The 17,981-nt window shown below is 36.0% G+C and overlaps 2 protein-coding genes across 2 annotated transcripts in view; both read right to left on the reverse strand.

Moving 5' to 3' along the window:
- The window catches only part of LOC123512157 (electron transfer flavoprotein subunit alpha, mitochondrial-like), a 200,364-nt gene that overhangs the window by 82,390 nt on the left and 99,993 nt on the right, over positions 1-17,981 (reverse strand). The gene's annotated exons all lie outside the window — the stretch shown is intronic.
- Positions 10,214-12,098, reverse strand: LOC123512158. Its single transcript, XM_045268363.1, has 3 exons — positions 11,348-12,098; positions 10,793-10,849; positions 10,214-10,501 (listed from the first exon to the last, which is right to left on the reverse strand). The coding sequence occupies exons 2-3, from the start codon at positions 10,819-10,821 to the stop codon at positions 10,219-10,221; spliced, it is 312 nt and encodes a 103-aa protein (XP_045124298.1). The 5' UTR covers positions 10,822-10,849; positions 11,348-12,098; the 3' UTR covers positions 10,214-10,218.

Consider the following 17,981-nt stretch of genomic DNA (forward strand, 5'->3'; position numbering starts at 1 on the left):
GACAGAGGACCACCCAAGATGCTCAAGAATGGAAAACTCGCCCGACACCAGGCTACATTTGCGAGAAATGGAAATACTCTGGTTGTGAAGTACATGGATAGAAAGGAAGTCAATGTACTCACAACTCAGTATACTGCTAGCATTGTGGAGAAGACAAAGACCTTCTTTGGAGACCAAACTGTCTTTTATAATAAACCACTTCACATTGAAAAGTATAACAACCTGATGGGCAGTGTAGATATGGCTGACTAGCTCCTTGAACCATATGCCTATGGCAAAAAGTCCCTTGCCTGGTTCAAGAAGCTGGGGATTCATTTCATTTTCCGGATGTTGCTGAACTCCTTCCTGGCCTACAAGAATCAGCAAAAATACAAAGGCGATTTTATGACGTACATCATTCAAGTCAGCAAGGAGTTGGTAAGCCATCATAGTGCCAGTGCCAGGGCCATGTTCAAGAAAGAAAAGGAGGAAAAGATACACAGACCTAGGAAGAAGGTGCCTAAAGCTGACTTGATTCATGCCTGGGTTTGTTTCCAGCCAAAGAAACAAAAGAAGTGTCGTATCTGCTAAAGCCAGCTAGGCAAGAGGAAGGACACAGTCTACCACTGCCCTGGGTGTCCTGGTAAGCCTGGACTATGCTCCCAAGAAAACTTCTTTGAATGGCACAGAGCTACCCCAGCAGCAGCTGTCCAAGTAGCTCCCAAGGCAGGTCACAAGGCAGGTCCCAGTGGGGCTGCCTGCGAGGGACAGTGAAGTACCCCCCTCATCATTCCCCACCATCAACCCTGCAACAACAAACATCTGGAGACAGGTAAGAGCAGACATATACATTGTTGTTTATTATGTTGCAATGTTCATTATGTTTAGTATGTTTATCATGGAGAAAACATTCATATTAACATGTTTTCTGTATTCATACACGAATTATATGAAAGAAAATGACAATGGGAGCAAATTATGTAAATGTGTTTGTGGGGCAAACACAGTAAGGGAGGGCAGAGGCGGACGGGGACGTGAGCTGTATGCTGCAACAGAAGGAGTTTTTCCGGGCTGTGCTGTAAGGGTTAACACCAAAGGCTTATTAGTGGTGAAAATATCTGGTAATCAAACGATTGCACATTTGGTCGTATACAAAGCTCTGTCATCTCCCTTCTCGCAGCTGCCACTCTACCATTCTGATACCGTATTACGTATCTGATACTGGTATTACAGTAATACCAGTAATATCGGTATTACCATAATTCTGGTATAGCGATGCCAGTGTGCATCCTTATTCCTACCACAGTCTTGAGAAAAACAACATTCTTCTGTGTTCTGTCGGTAGCTTTTCATTTAGAAACTTACGATGGCATCAAAGAGGCTTATTAATGATGAAAATAAGGTGAGTGTGCAAATGTTAGTGAGCCACAGCACTCCATGAGAGGATTCACAATAATCACACCAGGAGAAAATTTACAAAGACGTTTTCATGAATGGTGACTCATCCTCTGGCGACCTCCCTCCTACTCCCCAGCCTTCTTCCCTCCTCTTCTAAGTTATCCATCACCAGTCTTTACTTACAGTATGTACAGATCAAAATTGTAAAGATATATTGAATTTTTTATAAACTTGGTTTTGCTAAAATTAGAACGAATTACCTGATTTATAGGTATCAATAGTTGAACTTTTCAATACTCAAACAGCCATTTGGAACTAATTAAGTTCGAGTATGGAGTCTCTACTGTATCTTATTTCTCTTTCCACATTTAGCAGCCTCCTCATATTGCCTACTTCCTCCCTAAATCCAGAAAAACCCTTATCCGTATTATCATCACTCAATCTCCTCAGTACAACAAGTATTTCGATAAATTTCAGGTTTTCACAATATGGCGTTTTGTTTTGGTCCTGTGCATTCATCTAGCTCTGTTCATCTAGCTCTGCACCTTTCTCTATTTTTCCGTTTTATGGTATCCCAATATATATATATATATATATATATATATATATATATATATATATATATATATATATATATATATATATATATATATATATATATATATATATATATATATATATATATATATATATATATATATATATATATATATATATATATATATATATATATATATATATATATATATATATATATATATATATATATATATATATATATATATATATATATATATATATATATATATATATATATATATATATATATATATATATATATATATATATATATATATATATATATATATATATATATATATATATATATATATATATATATATATATATATATATATATATATATATATATATATATATATATATATATATATATATATATATATATATATATATATATATATATATATATATATATATATATATATATATATATATATATATATATATATATATATATATATATATATATATATATATATAATATATATATATATATATATATATATATATATATATATATATATATATATATATATATGGAGACAGAAGAACCCTATGGTCCCCTACCTACATACGTCAAGGTCAGGCTTCAATGCCTGCTGAAGTGCTTTCCCTGGGAGTTGCTCCACAACGTCTTGACAACGTGGCAGTAACGGAGTGTGTGTGTTTCACTGTTTGATCTGCTGCAGTCTCTGACGAAACAGCCAGACGTTACCCTATGGAACGAGCTCAGAGCTCATTATTTCCGATCTTGGGATAGGCCTGAGACCAGGCACACACCACACACCGGGACAACAAGGTCACAACTCCTCGATTTACATCCCGTACCTACTCACTGCTAGGTGAACAGGGGCTACACGTGAAAGAAGACACACCCAAATATCTCCACCCGGCCGGGGAATCGAACCCTGGTCCTCTGGCTTGTGAAGCCAGCGCTCTAACCACTGAGCTACCGTGTGTGTGTGTGTGTGTGTGTGTGTGTGTATTTACCTAGTTGTATTTACCTAGTTGTAGTTTTACAGGGCCTGGGCTTTATGCTCGTGTGGTCCCGTCTCCATATCTACACTTATCCAATTTTTCCTTAAAACTATGTACACTCTTTGCTGACACCACTTCCTCACTCAAACTGTACCAAGTCTCAACACATCTTTTGGAAACTAAATTTTTAACATCTCTCAGACATCGTCCCTTCCTTAGTTTCTTACTATGCGATCTTGTGCTTCTAGAGTCATATTCTTCTCTCAGGATCAGTTTCTCATTATCCACTTCATCCATTCCATTAATCAATTTATAAACTTGTATCAGATCCCTCTCTCTTCTCTGCTCCAAGGTTGGTAGATCCATTGCCTTTAGTCTCTCCTCATATGTCATCCCTTTAAATTCTGGAACCATTCTTGTAGCCATTTTTGTAGTCTCTAATTTTCTTATGTGTTTCTTTTATGGGAGTCCACACAACTCCTGCATATTCCAATCTAGGTCTTATTTTAGTACTTATCAATTTCTTCATCATTTCCTTGTCCATATAGTGAAATGCTACTCCAATATTCCTTAGCAAATTATACGTCTCTCTGAAAATTCTATCAATATGGCTTACCGGTTGATTATTTTCTTCCATTGTCACTCCCAAGTCCTTTTCCTTTTTTACTTTTTCTAGTTCTACTCCATCTCCCATCTTATAGATTCCCACTGGTCATCTTTCACTTTTTCCCATTTCCATGACATGGCTTTTGTCCACATTGAATTCCATCTCCCATTTTTTGCTCCATTTCCAGATCTTGTTTAAGTCTTCCTGTAGTATTTCACAATCCTCTTTTTGTTTAATGACTCTGCACAGTTTCGCATCGTCCGCAAACAGATTTATGTAGCTGTTCACTCCCTCTGGCATGTCATTTATATATACGAGAAAAGTATTGGTGCCAATACTGACCCCTGTGGCACTCCGCTGTCTACTGTTCTCCACTTGGACTTCATATCTTTAACTATCGTCCTTATTTCTCTCCCCCTTAAGTAATTCTTCATCCATCTCAATGTGCTTCCTTTTAAGCCACCCTTCTCCTCTAACTTCCATAGTAATCTTTCATGTGGCACTTTATCAAAAGCCTTTTTTAGATCTAAATAAATACAGTCAACCCATCCTCTCTCTCTTGTACTTTATCAACTATTCTAGAGTAGAAACTCAATAAATTTGTTACACATGACCGACCTTTTCTAAAACCAAATTGGCTATTTGATAATATTTTGTTGTCTTCAAGAAACTCAATCCATTGCTTCTTTATTACTTTTTCACACATCTTGCATATTACACTAGTTAGTGATACCGGTCTGTAATTTAAAGGTTCTTCCTTCCTTCCGCTCTTATATATGGGAACCACCTCAGCTCTTTTCCAATCCACTGGCACTGTTCCATTTTCTATTGAGCATTTTATGATGTTGTATATTGGACTTGCTAGTTCTTCCCTACATTCTTTCAGTATTCTGCCTGAGACTTCATCCGGTCCCATTGCCTTTTCCTCATCTAGTTCCGTCATCAACTTTTTTATTTCAAGCTTGGTTACTTTAATCTCTTTCATATAGACAGTCTCTCTATTACCCTGTGGTCTTTCAAATTTGGATTCCTTAGTAAAGACCTCATGAAATTTACTATTTAACAGTTCTGCCATACTTTTGGGTCTTCCACCATTCCGTTTTCTCCTTTTAACCTTTCTATTGTTTCTTTTTGTCTTATTTTTCCATTTATGAATCTGTAGAACAATTTTGGTTGTTCCTTACATTTTTCGACAATGTCCTTTTCATAGTTCCTTTCTTCTTCCTTTCTCACCTTAGCATATTCATTTCTTGCTGTTTTGAAGTTTTCCTTATTTTCTGGATTTCTGTTTCTTCTCCACCTTTTCCATGCTCCATCTCGTTTCTCCTTTGCCCTAGCACATCTTGCATTAAACCAATCTTTCTTTCCTTCTTCTTTAGGTCTATATTTTGGGACATATTCCCTGACCCCAGTTTTGTATATTTCCAAAAATAAGTTATTCTTTTTGTCTTATTTTTCCATTTATGAATCTGTAGAACAATTTTGGTTGTTCCTTACATTTTTCGACAATGTCCTTTTCATAGTTCCTTTCTTCTTCCTTTCTCACCTTAGCATATTCATTTCTTGCTGTTTTGAAGTTTTCCTTATTTTCTGGATTTCTGTTTCTTCTCCACCTTTTCCATGCTCCATCTCGTTTCTCCTTTGCCCTAGCACATCTTGCATTAAACCAATCTTTCTTTCCTTCTTCTTTAGGTCTATATTTTGGGACATATTCCCTGACCCCAGTTTTGTATATTTCCAAAAATAAGTTATATTTCTCTTGAACCGTTACTGAGTGTGTGTGTGTGTGTGTGTGTGTGTGTGTGTGTGTGTGTGTGTGTGTGTGTGTATATATATATATATATATATATATATATATATATATATATATATATATATATATATATATATATATATATATATATATATATATATATATATATATATATATATATATATATATATATATATATATATATATATATATATATATATATATATATATATATATATATATATATATATATATATATATATATATATATATATATATATATATATATATATATATATATATATATATATATATATATATATATATATATATATATATATATATATATATATATATATATATATATATATATATATATATATATATATATATATATATATATATATATATATATATATATATATATATATATATATATATATATATATATATATATATATATATATATATATATATATATATATATATATATTCAGTAAGTATTCAGTAAGTCCTCGTTATACGGTATATATGTGTTTCTGAAAACCTTTCCCCAAATTGAAATTACCGTATACTGAACCCATTATAACATGTAATAATAGGGGATGTGTTCCAGCACGTCAAAAGTCATCCCTACAGACATGAAAATAGTCATATGAAAAAAAAATGTAAAGTACTGTGCAAAAGAAATAAACAAAATGTTTTTATTTACCTTTCACTTGCCATGTATTCAATCATTTGATGTCTCTCCCGAGGCTAACCCCTAAAACTCGGGGATGTTGGGAGTTTTCGTTCGTGCTAACTCAGCAATTTTGGCGAGAAACTCAAAATAGCCTGTATTCACATACTGATTACACTTGGAAATTCAATAAACAAGTGAGTAAAAATGGTGTTCTGCCCACAAGCAACTCTTCCTCTTTACAATGCAAAAAATCAGAAGTCTCTAAATGCTATGGTTACCAAAATATCACAGTTTGAATGAGGTGGTATCATCGGTGAACGTGGCCTTGTGTCCAATCAGGTCCAGCGGCCTTGGCTTGAGCCATAGAAAACGGGCCACGGAGTCGAGGCTATCCTCATGGCATGAGTGTATATGAATACTATGATATGATATCCATTATAGCAGGCAATAGAGGAGTGGAAACATAAATTTAATATCGTGGTGAAAGACAACACACAAGCTAAAAGGGTCACAAGAAAAAGAAACGGCTGAGTCGCTGTAAGTCTCCACCTCGTCTGTGGCCGATCTCATCTCTGCTTTATTTTTTGGTATTCCATGTAAGATTTCACTTTATGCATTACAAAACAATCCTTTCTTGTGGGCAAGGTTTGTAAAAAGCTTATAGAAATGTTGTTTTGTGAACATAAATGCATATATAAGACAGTAACACCACTTCCAGAGGTGGTGTTCCCAGCAACCTGATAACAATCTTGTGACCGTCCCTCCAAGTGTTCATGGAAGCCATTTTGTGGCACGAGGTTGCTCTGACGTTGTTAAAGAATCTTGGATCCAGCTCCAGGAGCACTAGAGACAGAGGCGGGGAGCCAGCCAATCACAGCGAAGCTACCACATTTGGTCCCTCACCTGGCAAATTCAAACCCAGAAAATTTGCTAAAACGGATGTGGTTGTATGTTAAGCGGACTTTTTGGTCTAACTTTATATAGTATGTTAAACCAGAAATTCGTTAGACGAACATTCATTAAGCGGAGTATTACTGTACTGGAGTAAACTGTACATACACTAAATTGAAGGATGGGAGTTGTTAAGAGATAAAACAAACAATTACTTGTATTGAGTAAACATATTTTATCAACCCTTAATGTATGGTGATTGTTTCTGGACGATTGTAGCGTTGCGTGCGGAGAGGCGGGGATCGTTCCGGGAATCACAATTTTTCTGCGCTAAACGTTTGAATCTCTCCCCCTCGCTATTGGTCCTGGGGCAAGTGGAGGTATCTGGCATCTTTTCTCGCTAGCCTCCTCGAGCCTTGAGACATATGTTCCCACACAATAGGTCATCTTTTCCCATTTCGAGGCGACATCTGGCAACCCCAATGACCTGGAGGGAGGAAATGGTACTCCGAGTGATGTTATGTCAGTGTTACTTGCTAGTGACATTGAGGACAGTGATGAAAATGAAGACAGTGATTTTTTTATTGAGGCAGAAGAAAGTGGAGACTATAGTAGTGATTCTGATAGTGATCTGGGAGACAGAGACCAACCCTCACAGCAACGTTCATAAACCTCCTCACGTACTCCCCTCCAGCAATGCGCTGGTGTGTGTCACCCATGGTTGCCTCTACAGGACTGTGCTTGTCGGTCAAGTCATGCGAATCCCATTGCTAATAAGAGTTGCCAGATTCCAATTATTATAGAAATCCACAATATGTACTTGTAATATTTGGCTTCTTTTTCTTTTTCTGTTTTGCACATCATTTCATATATCTGAGTTCGCTTTTCGTGACATGAAAGTGCAAAAGTTCCTACTTTTACGTCAAATTCAAATGCCAGAAGAGAGAGAGAGAGAGAGAGAGAGAGAGAGAGAGAGAGAGAGAGAGAGAGAGAGAGAGAGAGAGAGAGAGAGAGAGAGAGAGAGAGAGAGAGAGCACTAGTGCTGTGTTATCGGAGCTTGGGGTATTTCTTAGTGGCAAGTTCTGCCACAGGTTCGGGGAGAATTTTTTTGATATGCAGTAACTTTGCTCTCAGAGGTCATGACATGTTGAAAACTACATCGTTGTACTAAGAATAACACAAAGAAATATGCTTTTATAAGAAAAAAAATCTTTTAGCATTTTTGACAGGTGTGATTTTTCCCTGCTGCAACAGATGGAAAGTAAATCAACTCCCTGTACTTTAAGGGTTAATGCTCATGTTTTCTTGAAATCGCATTATTTTCAGGAATCTTTGTAGTGTAAATAAAAAGCCTATTTTTTGCCACCATGCTATTATGAATTTGTCCAAATCAAGGACTCCCTACACTTACATACTGGTTCCATAAAAAGAATAATAGAATTATAGCCAGCAAGGCACATCGGTACCTATCCTAGTATGAACAAATCATACTCCTTTGTAATAATGATGAAAGTCAAGTAAGCCATCATATCATATATGACCTACATTCAAAAAGATCTCTTACAGTATTCTAGAAAAGAACAAATAATTTTAGCAAAAGGCAGCAATGATGAAGTAGGTAAGTCCTTGGATATGTCCTGAGGCCATACTTTAAAAAACTCCACAAAGATACCGTCTTAGTTAGGAAAAGTACTTAACCTACGAGACTTAAGCGCTAAGAATCTTTCCTAGCAGGATGCTTTGTTAAGTAACCGTCTTTAGGCGCTTTCACCGCTAACCGCTAACATGAGCAGATGTTATGTTATGTTTTTAGAGGAATTTCGCAAGAAACGGATGAAAATATGTAAAAATTATATTTTAAATAAAAAATATATTTATCTAGTTAGTTTTCAACAATCACCTCTTCATTTTAACCTTGATAATTGAAGGTATAAATTTACCACTACTGTTGTCATCTTGTCAAAACAACAATCATTTTGCACCAACTTCGACTGTGCACCATGGCTAGCTACTCAAGAGACTCAAGACAAGAAGAGGAAGAGGAAGACAAACTGGACTCCTTCATCTGGCCCAGCTATACAAAATTCTCGCAAAAATACTCTGGAGCGACTTCTCCACAGCTGGCTGCTCCAAGCAAGCCAGAAATGCTGCTTGGAGAAGCAATAGTGCGGAGATGTCTGGCGTGTCAAACATTCTCCGCACTGAGGAGTGCCAGAAACATTGGCATATTATAAAATCTGAGGCAAGACGGAACGGACGCAAGCACAAAGAGTTATTAATTTGGGAGCTATTTTTTATGTGATATTTGTGTGTGAGTTCCAGCAAGATTTTAATATTTTTTAGCTTGATAGAAATTTCAGTTTCACCCTAACAAAATATATGATTTATCTTATTATTCCTTTTAAGCACTGAATAGGTAATGCAATTTCACTTAAAGAAAAATATTTATTTATGGTTATTTATTTTTTGCAAGGAAGCTTACTAGTATATGAGTAAATACTAAGTTTCAGCAGGTCTACTATTAAGGTCACTTGAGATTTAGATCATGGAACCTAACCACTTTAAGGAATAAATTTCAGTAAACTGTTACTGTTTTAAAGAAGCAGCAACATTGAAAGTTTTGTACTAGTGATTAATAAATTAAGGTGCCAGCCATTTCCTGCATTTTTTTTTTTTTTTTTTTTTTGTGAAGTGGATGAATTTATTGCACACACTAATTATGATGCAATGTCTACCTCTGACAAATAATATTACTCCAACCACACATCTGAGTTATGTATGTTATGTGAAAACATGTTCTTTATAAATTATTTATTTGTAATTGCAATTCATTAGCAATAAGATTATATTATACTTTCCAGGTGGTGGACCTCCTGCCAACCCTCCTTTCTCCCAGCTCGATGAGTTAATCTTTGAGATTTTGGACCCCAAGAATGTCTCTATTCATGGGTGTACCAATAAGACAAGCATCATTGAATGCACCTTCCTTAACAAAGGATAAGCCACTTGGAGATATAGCAATATTAGGCCATAATGTTGTCTCAAATGTCTGCAATCCAAAATACTCGTGTTCCCATTTAGTTTACAACTTAGAGTTAAACACAATGGTAAATTTGTTATCTAGTGTTGAGAATTTTTTTTTTTATTCTTTAACCAAACAGCTAAAACAGTAATAAGAAAAAAAAAAAACTAATAAAGTCAACTTAATTCCTATCCCTTCTCCCACTTCATAAGTTTGGTGTTGTAGTGGGTGAATATGTTAATGATAACGAGTCTTAGGGATTCACAGTTTCTTAGACACGGGCTTCCTTCAAACAGAATAGGATATAAGTCAAACACATTGTACCCTTAGCTAGATTTACTGGTTTCTGTTACTTTTGTCCTTAGCAATAAAACCAAAAACATTATCAGCTTAGTTTCTGAAGTTAGAACTAATGATGCCAGCAGTGTGGAGGCAGCAGATGATGCTGGGGAAGTGGCAGCCCAACAGAGAGAAGTGGTGACCGAGGCAGTGGGTGTTGAGGAGAAGGCACCTGCCACACCACTTCCAGCACCAGTGATGCGACACCAACAGGGGCCAGACTTGCCTGGTACATCACTGGTGTTTGTGGATGAGGAGGAGGTCATCCACCTGCAGAAGAAAAGGAAGCTTGAGCTTGCACTCCTTGAAGAATCTATAATGGCTCAGGAAAGGAAGCAAGAAGCAGAACAGGCTAAATACATGTACTACACAAAAACTAGAGTACCTGAAACAAACAAATAAAAAATAATAATAGAGATATAAATAATGAACTATTTGTTTTTGTTTGTAACCACTCAACCAAATATTAGTGTTTACACAAAATTAACTGCAGTTTCTATATGCTCAACCTACAATCTACTTACTTCAGGTATGGGAGAGAAAAAAAAAAAAAATACTTACATGAGAATAACACCAATCTCAGCAGTCATGACACTGGTGTCTCATTATTCATCAATGCTGTAAAAGAAAGACATTGATTTACTGCTTGATGTTGTATCACATATATATATATATATATATATATATATATATATATATATATATATATATATATATATATATATATATATATATATATATAACTACAAAACAATTGATAATGTAGTCAATGCCACACTCATAAAAATAAGTGAAAAAATAATTAAGACAATCATTTAAGTTAGTTGTGAAAGTGTTAATTATTTTTTTAGATGTTGCTGAGATACACATTCATCATAACCCATTTAAATATTGTAAGGCTGAACAGTGATACTGTGTTATCTGTGAAGAACTCTATCTTTGCAATAGTGTGTGACTGGCAGAGAGTGAGACAAGGAAGATGAAATCACCAACATATCAGTGCACACACAACAAAACAAGACATAACAAGACATATAAATATAAGTAGCAAAGTGACAGAGGGGGAAAAAACTGACGAATGCTACTATAATCAGCATTATGGGTTGTGTTACTTACTTGAAGTGAAGCACAACAAATTCATCCCTGTAAAGGATTCCTTCATGGCGACTTTGAACTTTCTGTGCTGGGGGTCGCTCCTCATTGCCTCCATCCTCGGCTGCAGCAAGATGTTCTTCTTCCTCAAGAAAAATTATGTTTCTTGCTTTGCAGATGTTGTGCAGCAATGCAGCAAACCTCTACAATTTGGCAGACCTTGGATGGAGGACCAACTTGGATTTCACTGTGTAGCATGTGAAAATGTTGCTTCAGTTGCCCGATGCCTCTCTCAACAACGCTGCAGGTTTTCTTGTGGGCCCTGAAATTAATATAGATTTCAATCTTACAATGCAGTACTTGAAAGTGGTATGATGCATTAATTCAATTTCTGCAAACATTTAGGTTATGTCATATATAAGGTTAAGTTAAGATTCATTGTTTGATAAAGATTTGTGACATAATAGCTTAAACATTATGAAACATATAAAAAAAAAATCTAGTATAACATTGGTTTGGTTAATATACTCACATGAAAACTTAGAATAAAAAGAAGAAACTCTTAAATATTTGGAAATTTTCTTGAAATTTACTTGTTGTATTGGTGATTCAACCAACACACCTTACATAATTATAGCCCTCTGCAGGGTCTACATTTTACATTATGGAGCATTTCTAGCCCCATTTTACCTTGTCAGATATTAATGATAAATTTACTTTAACCCCTTCAATACGGTGACGCCTATGTAGGCGTCATGAAGCCCCAGTAGCAAATACGGTGATGCCTACGTAGGCGTCATATTTCTTTTCTGAGCTTTCTTCAGTTCAGTTGTCCCGTATAGCGTGTTGGATACCAACTACACACGCCGTATGCTGTCCTTGAAATCCTAATGCTCCTCCCACCATCCTTGTCTCCACCAATCACTAAAGATAAGCTACATGCATCCCGCCTTGTGTCTAAAATTACCCAATGGCATAGACTGTTCATCTCTCTCTCTCTCTCTCTCTCTCTCTCTCTCTCTCTCTCTCTCTCTCTCTCTCTCTCTTCCTCCCATCTCCCTTCCTCCCTCCCCTCTCCTCTCGAAGATAAGTTACATGCATCCCGCCTTGTAACATTACACACACACACACACACACACACACACACGCACACGAGACGCGGTAGAGGAAGGACGCAATACCGTCGCTCCCTAGAATCAGCTGATCTTCACTACATTTGTTTGGGTTTACAGTGGCCTGGGCGATAAGTGTGGACTAATTTTTTTTTTCATGAATACAGTGTTAAATAATAATGAGTGAGAAAGATATTCCATCTAAATGCAGGTATGTGACAAGGAAAAGAATGAAAGCTGATGATGACAATGTTGGTGAGGGAGAAAGAGAATTTGAAGGCTTTGATACGGCGCAAACTTCACTCTTTGATAGTCTTGACTATTGAACGTAAATTAGATAAATTGATAAAGGAGAGTATGGGAATGAAAGAGAATGAAGAACAGGATAAAGAGCTCCAGAAATTGAAAGAAAGGATAAAAAGAGTGGAAGAAAACGAAACTAGGCTAAGAACCGAAAATGAAGAATTAAAAGTCCAAATAGCGAACTACAAGAAATTGATGGGAAGGACTCGGTAAAGCCGAGAAAGAAAAAGAAAAGCTAAAAGATCTAGTTAACAAAGAAGAAGAAAGAGTACAAGACGTGATTAAAAAAGAAGTACAAGCATGGAGAATCCAAGATAAGAAAGACAAGGAATCATTTCAAGAAGTATTTCAAGAACAGTTAAAAGAAAGAGATGAAAATATGACAAGCAAAATGATAGGAGTCCTCAAGAAAAAGAAAATTTAGTAAGAGAAATTGCAGAAAAAAGAAGAGTGTAATTATTTTTGGACTGAAAGAAAAAATGTTAAATATAGACCAAGAAGGAAAAAGACGAAATGAAATCAGTAAAAGACCTACTAAAACATCTGAATGACGAGGATAGACAGAACTTAGAAGAGGAAGTAGAAGAAATCCATAGAATGGGACCATATCAAGAAGGAACAGTGAGACCAATTAAGATATTACTAAAATCACAAGCAGCAGCAGAAGAAGTACTATATAGAAAATGAAACTCAGAGAAACAGAAGGTTGCAAATATATATATATAAATAAAAATAGAAAAATAGAAACGAGGAGGAAAGGAAGAGACACAATGAACTGGTGGCAGAAGCAAGAGAAAAAATAATGAAAGGTCAGAGGAGGAGAAGAAGGCATTTTTTGGAGAATTATAGGAGACAGGATAAGGAAATGGTATATAAAAGAGAAAGAAGAGAAAAGAATGGAGCAAGTTTAACTAAAATGATAAGAACAAGAGATTAAAAATGATGTATACAAACATAGATGGGATTTTATCTAGTAAATTAGAATTAAGAGATTACATAAAGAAAGAAGAACCAGATATTGTATGCCTGGTGGAAACAAAGTTAAATGAGGCAATAAAAATAGACATAGATAAAAGGTATAATATATGGAGGAGAGACAGAGTGGGTAAAGGAGGAGGAGGAGTCATGATGATGTTAAGGAAGGAGATAGTGGTAAATCAAGTGGAGTTTGGGGAAGGAAAATCAGAAATACTGTATGTTAAGATGCATATTAACAAAAGGAGTTAACAATCATTGGAACATATGTGCCACCAAAACAAACTCATGGACTAACCAAGAATATAGAGACATGATAGATGACACAATAAGGAGTCTTACAAGAATCATTAAGGAAAGGAGAAAAGTGATATTGGTAGGAGATTTCAACTGTAAGGAGGTAGACTGGGAAAATTATGAAAGTGGTATGGGGAAGATGCCTGGGAGATAGATTCCTGAACCTAATGATAGATAATTTGATGGTCCAAAGAGTAAAGGAAAACACAAGATTCAGAGGAAACGATGAGCCGGCAAGATTAGACCTAGTTTTACAAGGGATATACCAATTAACGATGATATAAGATACAAGTGCCCATTGGGAAAGAGTGACCATGTAATATTAGAAATGGATATAGAAGAAGGAAAGGAAGATAGAGATGAATCATACAAAGGAGACCGATTAAATTACAGAAAGGCTGATATTGAGAATCTCAAGAACTATTTTAAAACGTAAACTGGGAGGAGATGGAAAACTCATTAACGGTTCAAGAGAAATATAACTTATTTTTGGAAATATACAAAACTGGGGTCAGGGAATATGTTCCGAAATATAGACCTAAAGAAGAAGGAAAGAAAGATTGGTTTAATGCAAGATGTGCTAGGGCAAAGGAGAAACGAGATGGAGCATGGAAAAGGTGGAGAAGAAACAGAAATCCAGAAAATAAGGAAAACTTCAAAACAGCAAGAAATGAATATGCTAAGGTGAGAAAGGAAGAAGAAAAGAACTATGAAAAGGACATTGTCGAAAAATGTAAGGAACAACCAAAATTGTTCTACAGATTCATAAATGGAAAAATAAGACAAAAAGAAACAATAGAAAGGTTAAAAGGAGAAAACGGAATGGTGGAAGACCCAAAAGTATGGCAGAACTGTTAAATAGTAAATTTCATGAGGTCTTTACTAAGGAATCCAAATTTGAAAGACCACAGGGTAATAGAGAGACTGTCTATATGAAAGAGATTAAAGTAACCAAGCTTGAAATAAAAAGTTGATGACGGAATTAGATGAGGAAAAGGCAATGGGACCGGATGAAGTCTCAGGCAGAATACTGAAAGAATGTAGGGAAGAACTAGCAAGTCCAATATACAACATCATAAAATGCTCAATAGAAAATGGAACAGTGCCAGTGGAGTGGAAAAGAGCTGAGGTGGTTCCCATATATAAGAGCGGAAGGAAGGAAGAACCTTTAAATTACAGACCGGTATCACTAACTAGTGTAATATGCAAGATGTGTGAAAAAGTAATAAAGAAGCAATGGATTGAGTTTCTTGAAGACAACAAAATATTATCAAATAGCCAATTTGGTTTTAGAAAAGGTCGGTCATGTGTAACAAATTTATTGAGTTTCTACTCTAGAATAGTTGATAAAGTACAAGAGAGAGAGGATGGGTTGACTGTATTTATTTAGATCTAAAAAAGGCTTTTGATAAAGTGCCACATGAAAGATTACTATGGAAGTTAGAGGAGAAGGGTGGCTTAAAAGGAAGCACATTGAGATGGATGAAGAATTACTTAAGGGGGAGAGAAATAAGGACGATAGTTAAAGATATGAAGTCCAAGTGGAGAACAGTAGACAGCGGAGTGCCACAGGGGTCAGTATTGGCACCAATACTTTTCTCGTATATATAAATGACATGCCAGAGGAGTGAACAGCTACATAAATCTGTTTGCGGACGATGCGAAACTGTGCAGAGTCATTAAACAAAAAGAGGATTGTGAAATACTACAGGAAGACTTAAACAAGATCTGGAAATGGAGCAAAAAATGGGAGATGGAATTCAATGTGGACAAAAGCCATGTCATGGAAATGGGAAAAAGTGAAAGACGACCAGTGGGAATCTATAAGATGGGAGATGGAGTAGAACTAGAAAAAGTAAAAAAGGAAAAGGACTTGGGAGTGACAATGGAAGAAAATAATCAACCGGTAAGCCATATTGATAGAATTTTCAGAGAGACGTATAATTTGCTAAGGAATATTGGAGTAGCATTTCACTATATGGACAAGGAAATGATGAAGAAATTGATAAGTACTAAAATAAGACCTAGATTGGAATATGCAGGAGTTGTGTGGACTCCCCATAAAAAGAAACACATAAGAAAATTAGAGAGACTACAAAAAATGGCTACAAGAATGGTTCCAGAATTTAAAGGGATGACATATGAGGAGAGACTAAAGGCTATGGATCTACCAACCTTGGAGCAGAGAAGAGAGAGGGATCTGATACAAGTTTATAAATTGATTAACGGAATGGATGAAGTGGATAATGAGAAACTGATCCTGAGAGAAGAATATGACTTTAGAAGCACAAGATCGCATAGTAAGAAACTAAGGAAGGGACGATGTCTGAGAGATGTTAAAAATTTAGTTTCCGCAAAGATGTGTTGAGACTTGGAACAGTTTGAGTGAGGAAGTGGTGTCAGCAAAGAGTGTACATAGTTTTAAAGAAAAATTGGATAAGTGTAGATATGGAGACGGGACCACACGAGCATAAAGCCCAGGCCCTGTAAAACTACAACTAGGTAAATACAACTAGGTAAATACACACACACACACACACACACACACACACACACACACACACACAAAACAAATTTTCTAATCTCTCTCTCTCTCTCTCCTTCGTTTCCCTCTCCTTCACTCCTCCCCTCTTCCTCTCGAAAGATAAGCTGCATGCGTCCCGCTTGTGTCTAAAATATTAGCAAATGTCACACTCTCTCTTTCTCTCTCTCTTTTTCTCCGAAGAGAGAAGCGTCCACTTTTCTCTTCGAAGGCGATATAGTGACTAAAAAATAGCAGCATAATACACAAAGACGACAAGTATGACAAGCTTGCACGAGTTTCTCGCACTCTGGCGCACGGCACTACCACCCGTATATCATACAGGCGGGCTTTTTTTAACATCCGGCGTGAAGGGGTTAAGGGGGATCCAAAGGGGGCAAAGCTTACACAATGTTAAATTACTCTACCTTATCAGTTGTTCTGGTCAAGTTTCAAAATGTTAAGTTACTCTACCTTAATGGGGGATGATACCAACCCAATGAGGAGGTTACAAAATGTTAGGTTAGGTTACTTCATCTTATGGAGGAATCCAGTAAGGTAGGGAGGGGAGGGTCAAGATTGTGTGAAACTGCAATAAAACTTCCAAAATACCTAATTCATTAATTTAGCACTTTATATTAATTTATATGAAAAAGTGTAACTATGGGAGGTAAATAATTAGTTGTGTGTTTAAGATAATTAATTAGATAACTTTTATCTAAATTTTACTACTAAGTAGCTTACCTGATAGCCATTACAGGGTTGCCAGGTCCGGTTTTCCGCCCAATTGGGCTATTTTTCATTGGAATTGGCGGGAAGAAAATGGTATTCATGGGTTGGCGGTTTCTTGGGCTGTTTTTATTGTAGTACGCGGTATTTTGGGCTTTTATATTGGAAAATAATTTTATATCGTTTTTCACAAGAGGCACAGCGCCACGCCAGGTGTGTTGTCAAGATTGAAACAGTTTACTCTCTGTCGCAGTGAAAATGGGCAAGTGGGCTAAGTACAGCAAGAAATACAAGAAAGAATGGGAAAAAGAAGATGGTCTCTGCTCAATGAAAAGCACAGAAAAAACTTCAAACATGAGAACAAAATTACCTAATTCATTAATTTAGCACTTTATATTAATTTATATGAGAAAGTGTAACTATTGGTAAGGGAGGTAAATAATTAGTTGTGTGTTTAAGTGTGATGTGGGCATAATTAATTAGATAACTTGATAAAGAATAAACTTTATCTAAATTTTACTACTAAGTAGCTTACCTGTTATAAGAAGACTGTGCTAAACATATAGCAGGCTGTGGTCTGAGGTATGGAGTCAGTAGCCACTGTTTTTGTGACCGAGGTCTTGCTCCACGACCTGGATAGCCATTATCTCCCAGTAAGTGACACCCAGCTGGGACGATGCCGTTGTCAAATATCGTGCAGAGTCCACTTTGAACAAGTATT

This window comes from Portunus trituberculatus, chromosome 33 (assembly GCF_017591435.1).
Source record: "Portunus trituberculatus isolate SZX2019 chromosome 33, ASM1759143v1, whole genome shotgun sequence".
Lineage (NCBI taxonomy): Eukaryota > Metazoa > Arthropoda > Malacostraca > Decapoda > Portunidae > Portunus > Portunus trituberculatus.

Excerpts from the sequence above, each read along its gene's own strand:
- LOC123512158 (XM_045268363.1), bottom strand. The coding sequence starts at position 10,821 with ATGACTGCTGAGATTGGTGTTATTCTCAT. Across the intron at positions 10,502-10,792 it reads GAGATTGGTGTTATTCTCAT|GTGGATGACCTCCTCCTCAT; the intron begins GTAAGTATTTTT and ends TTTCTTCTGCAG.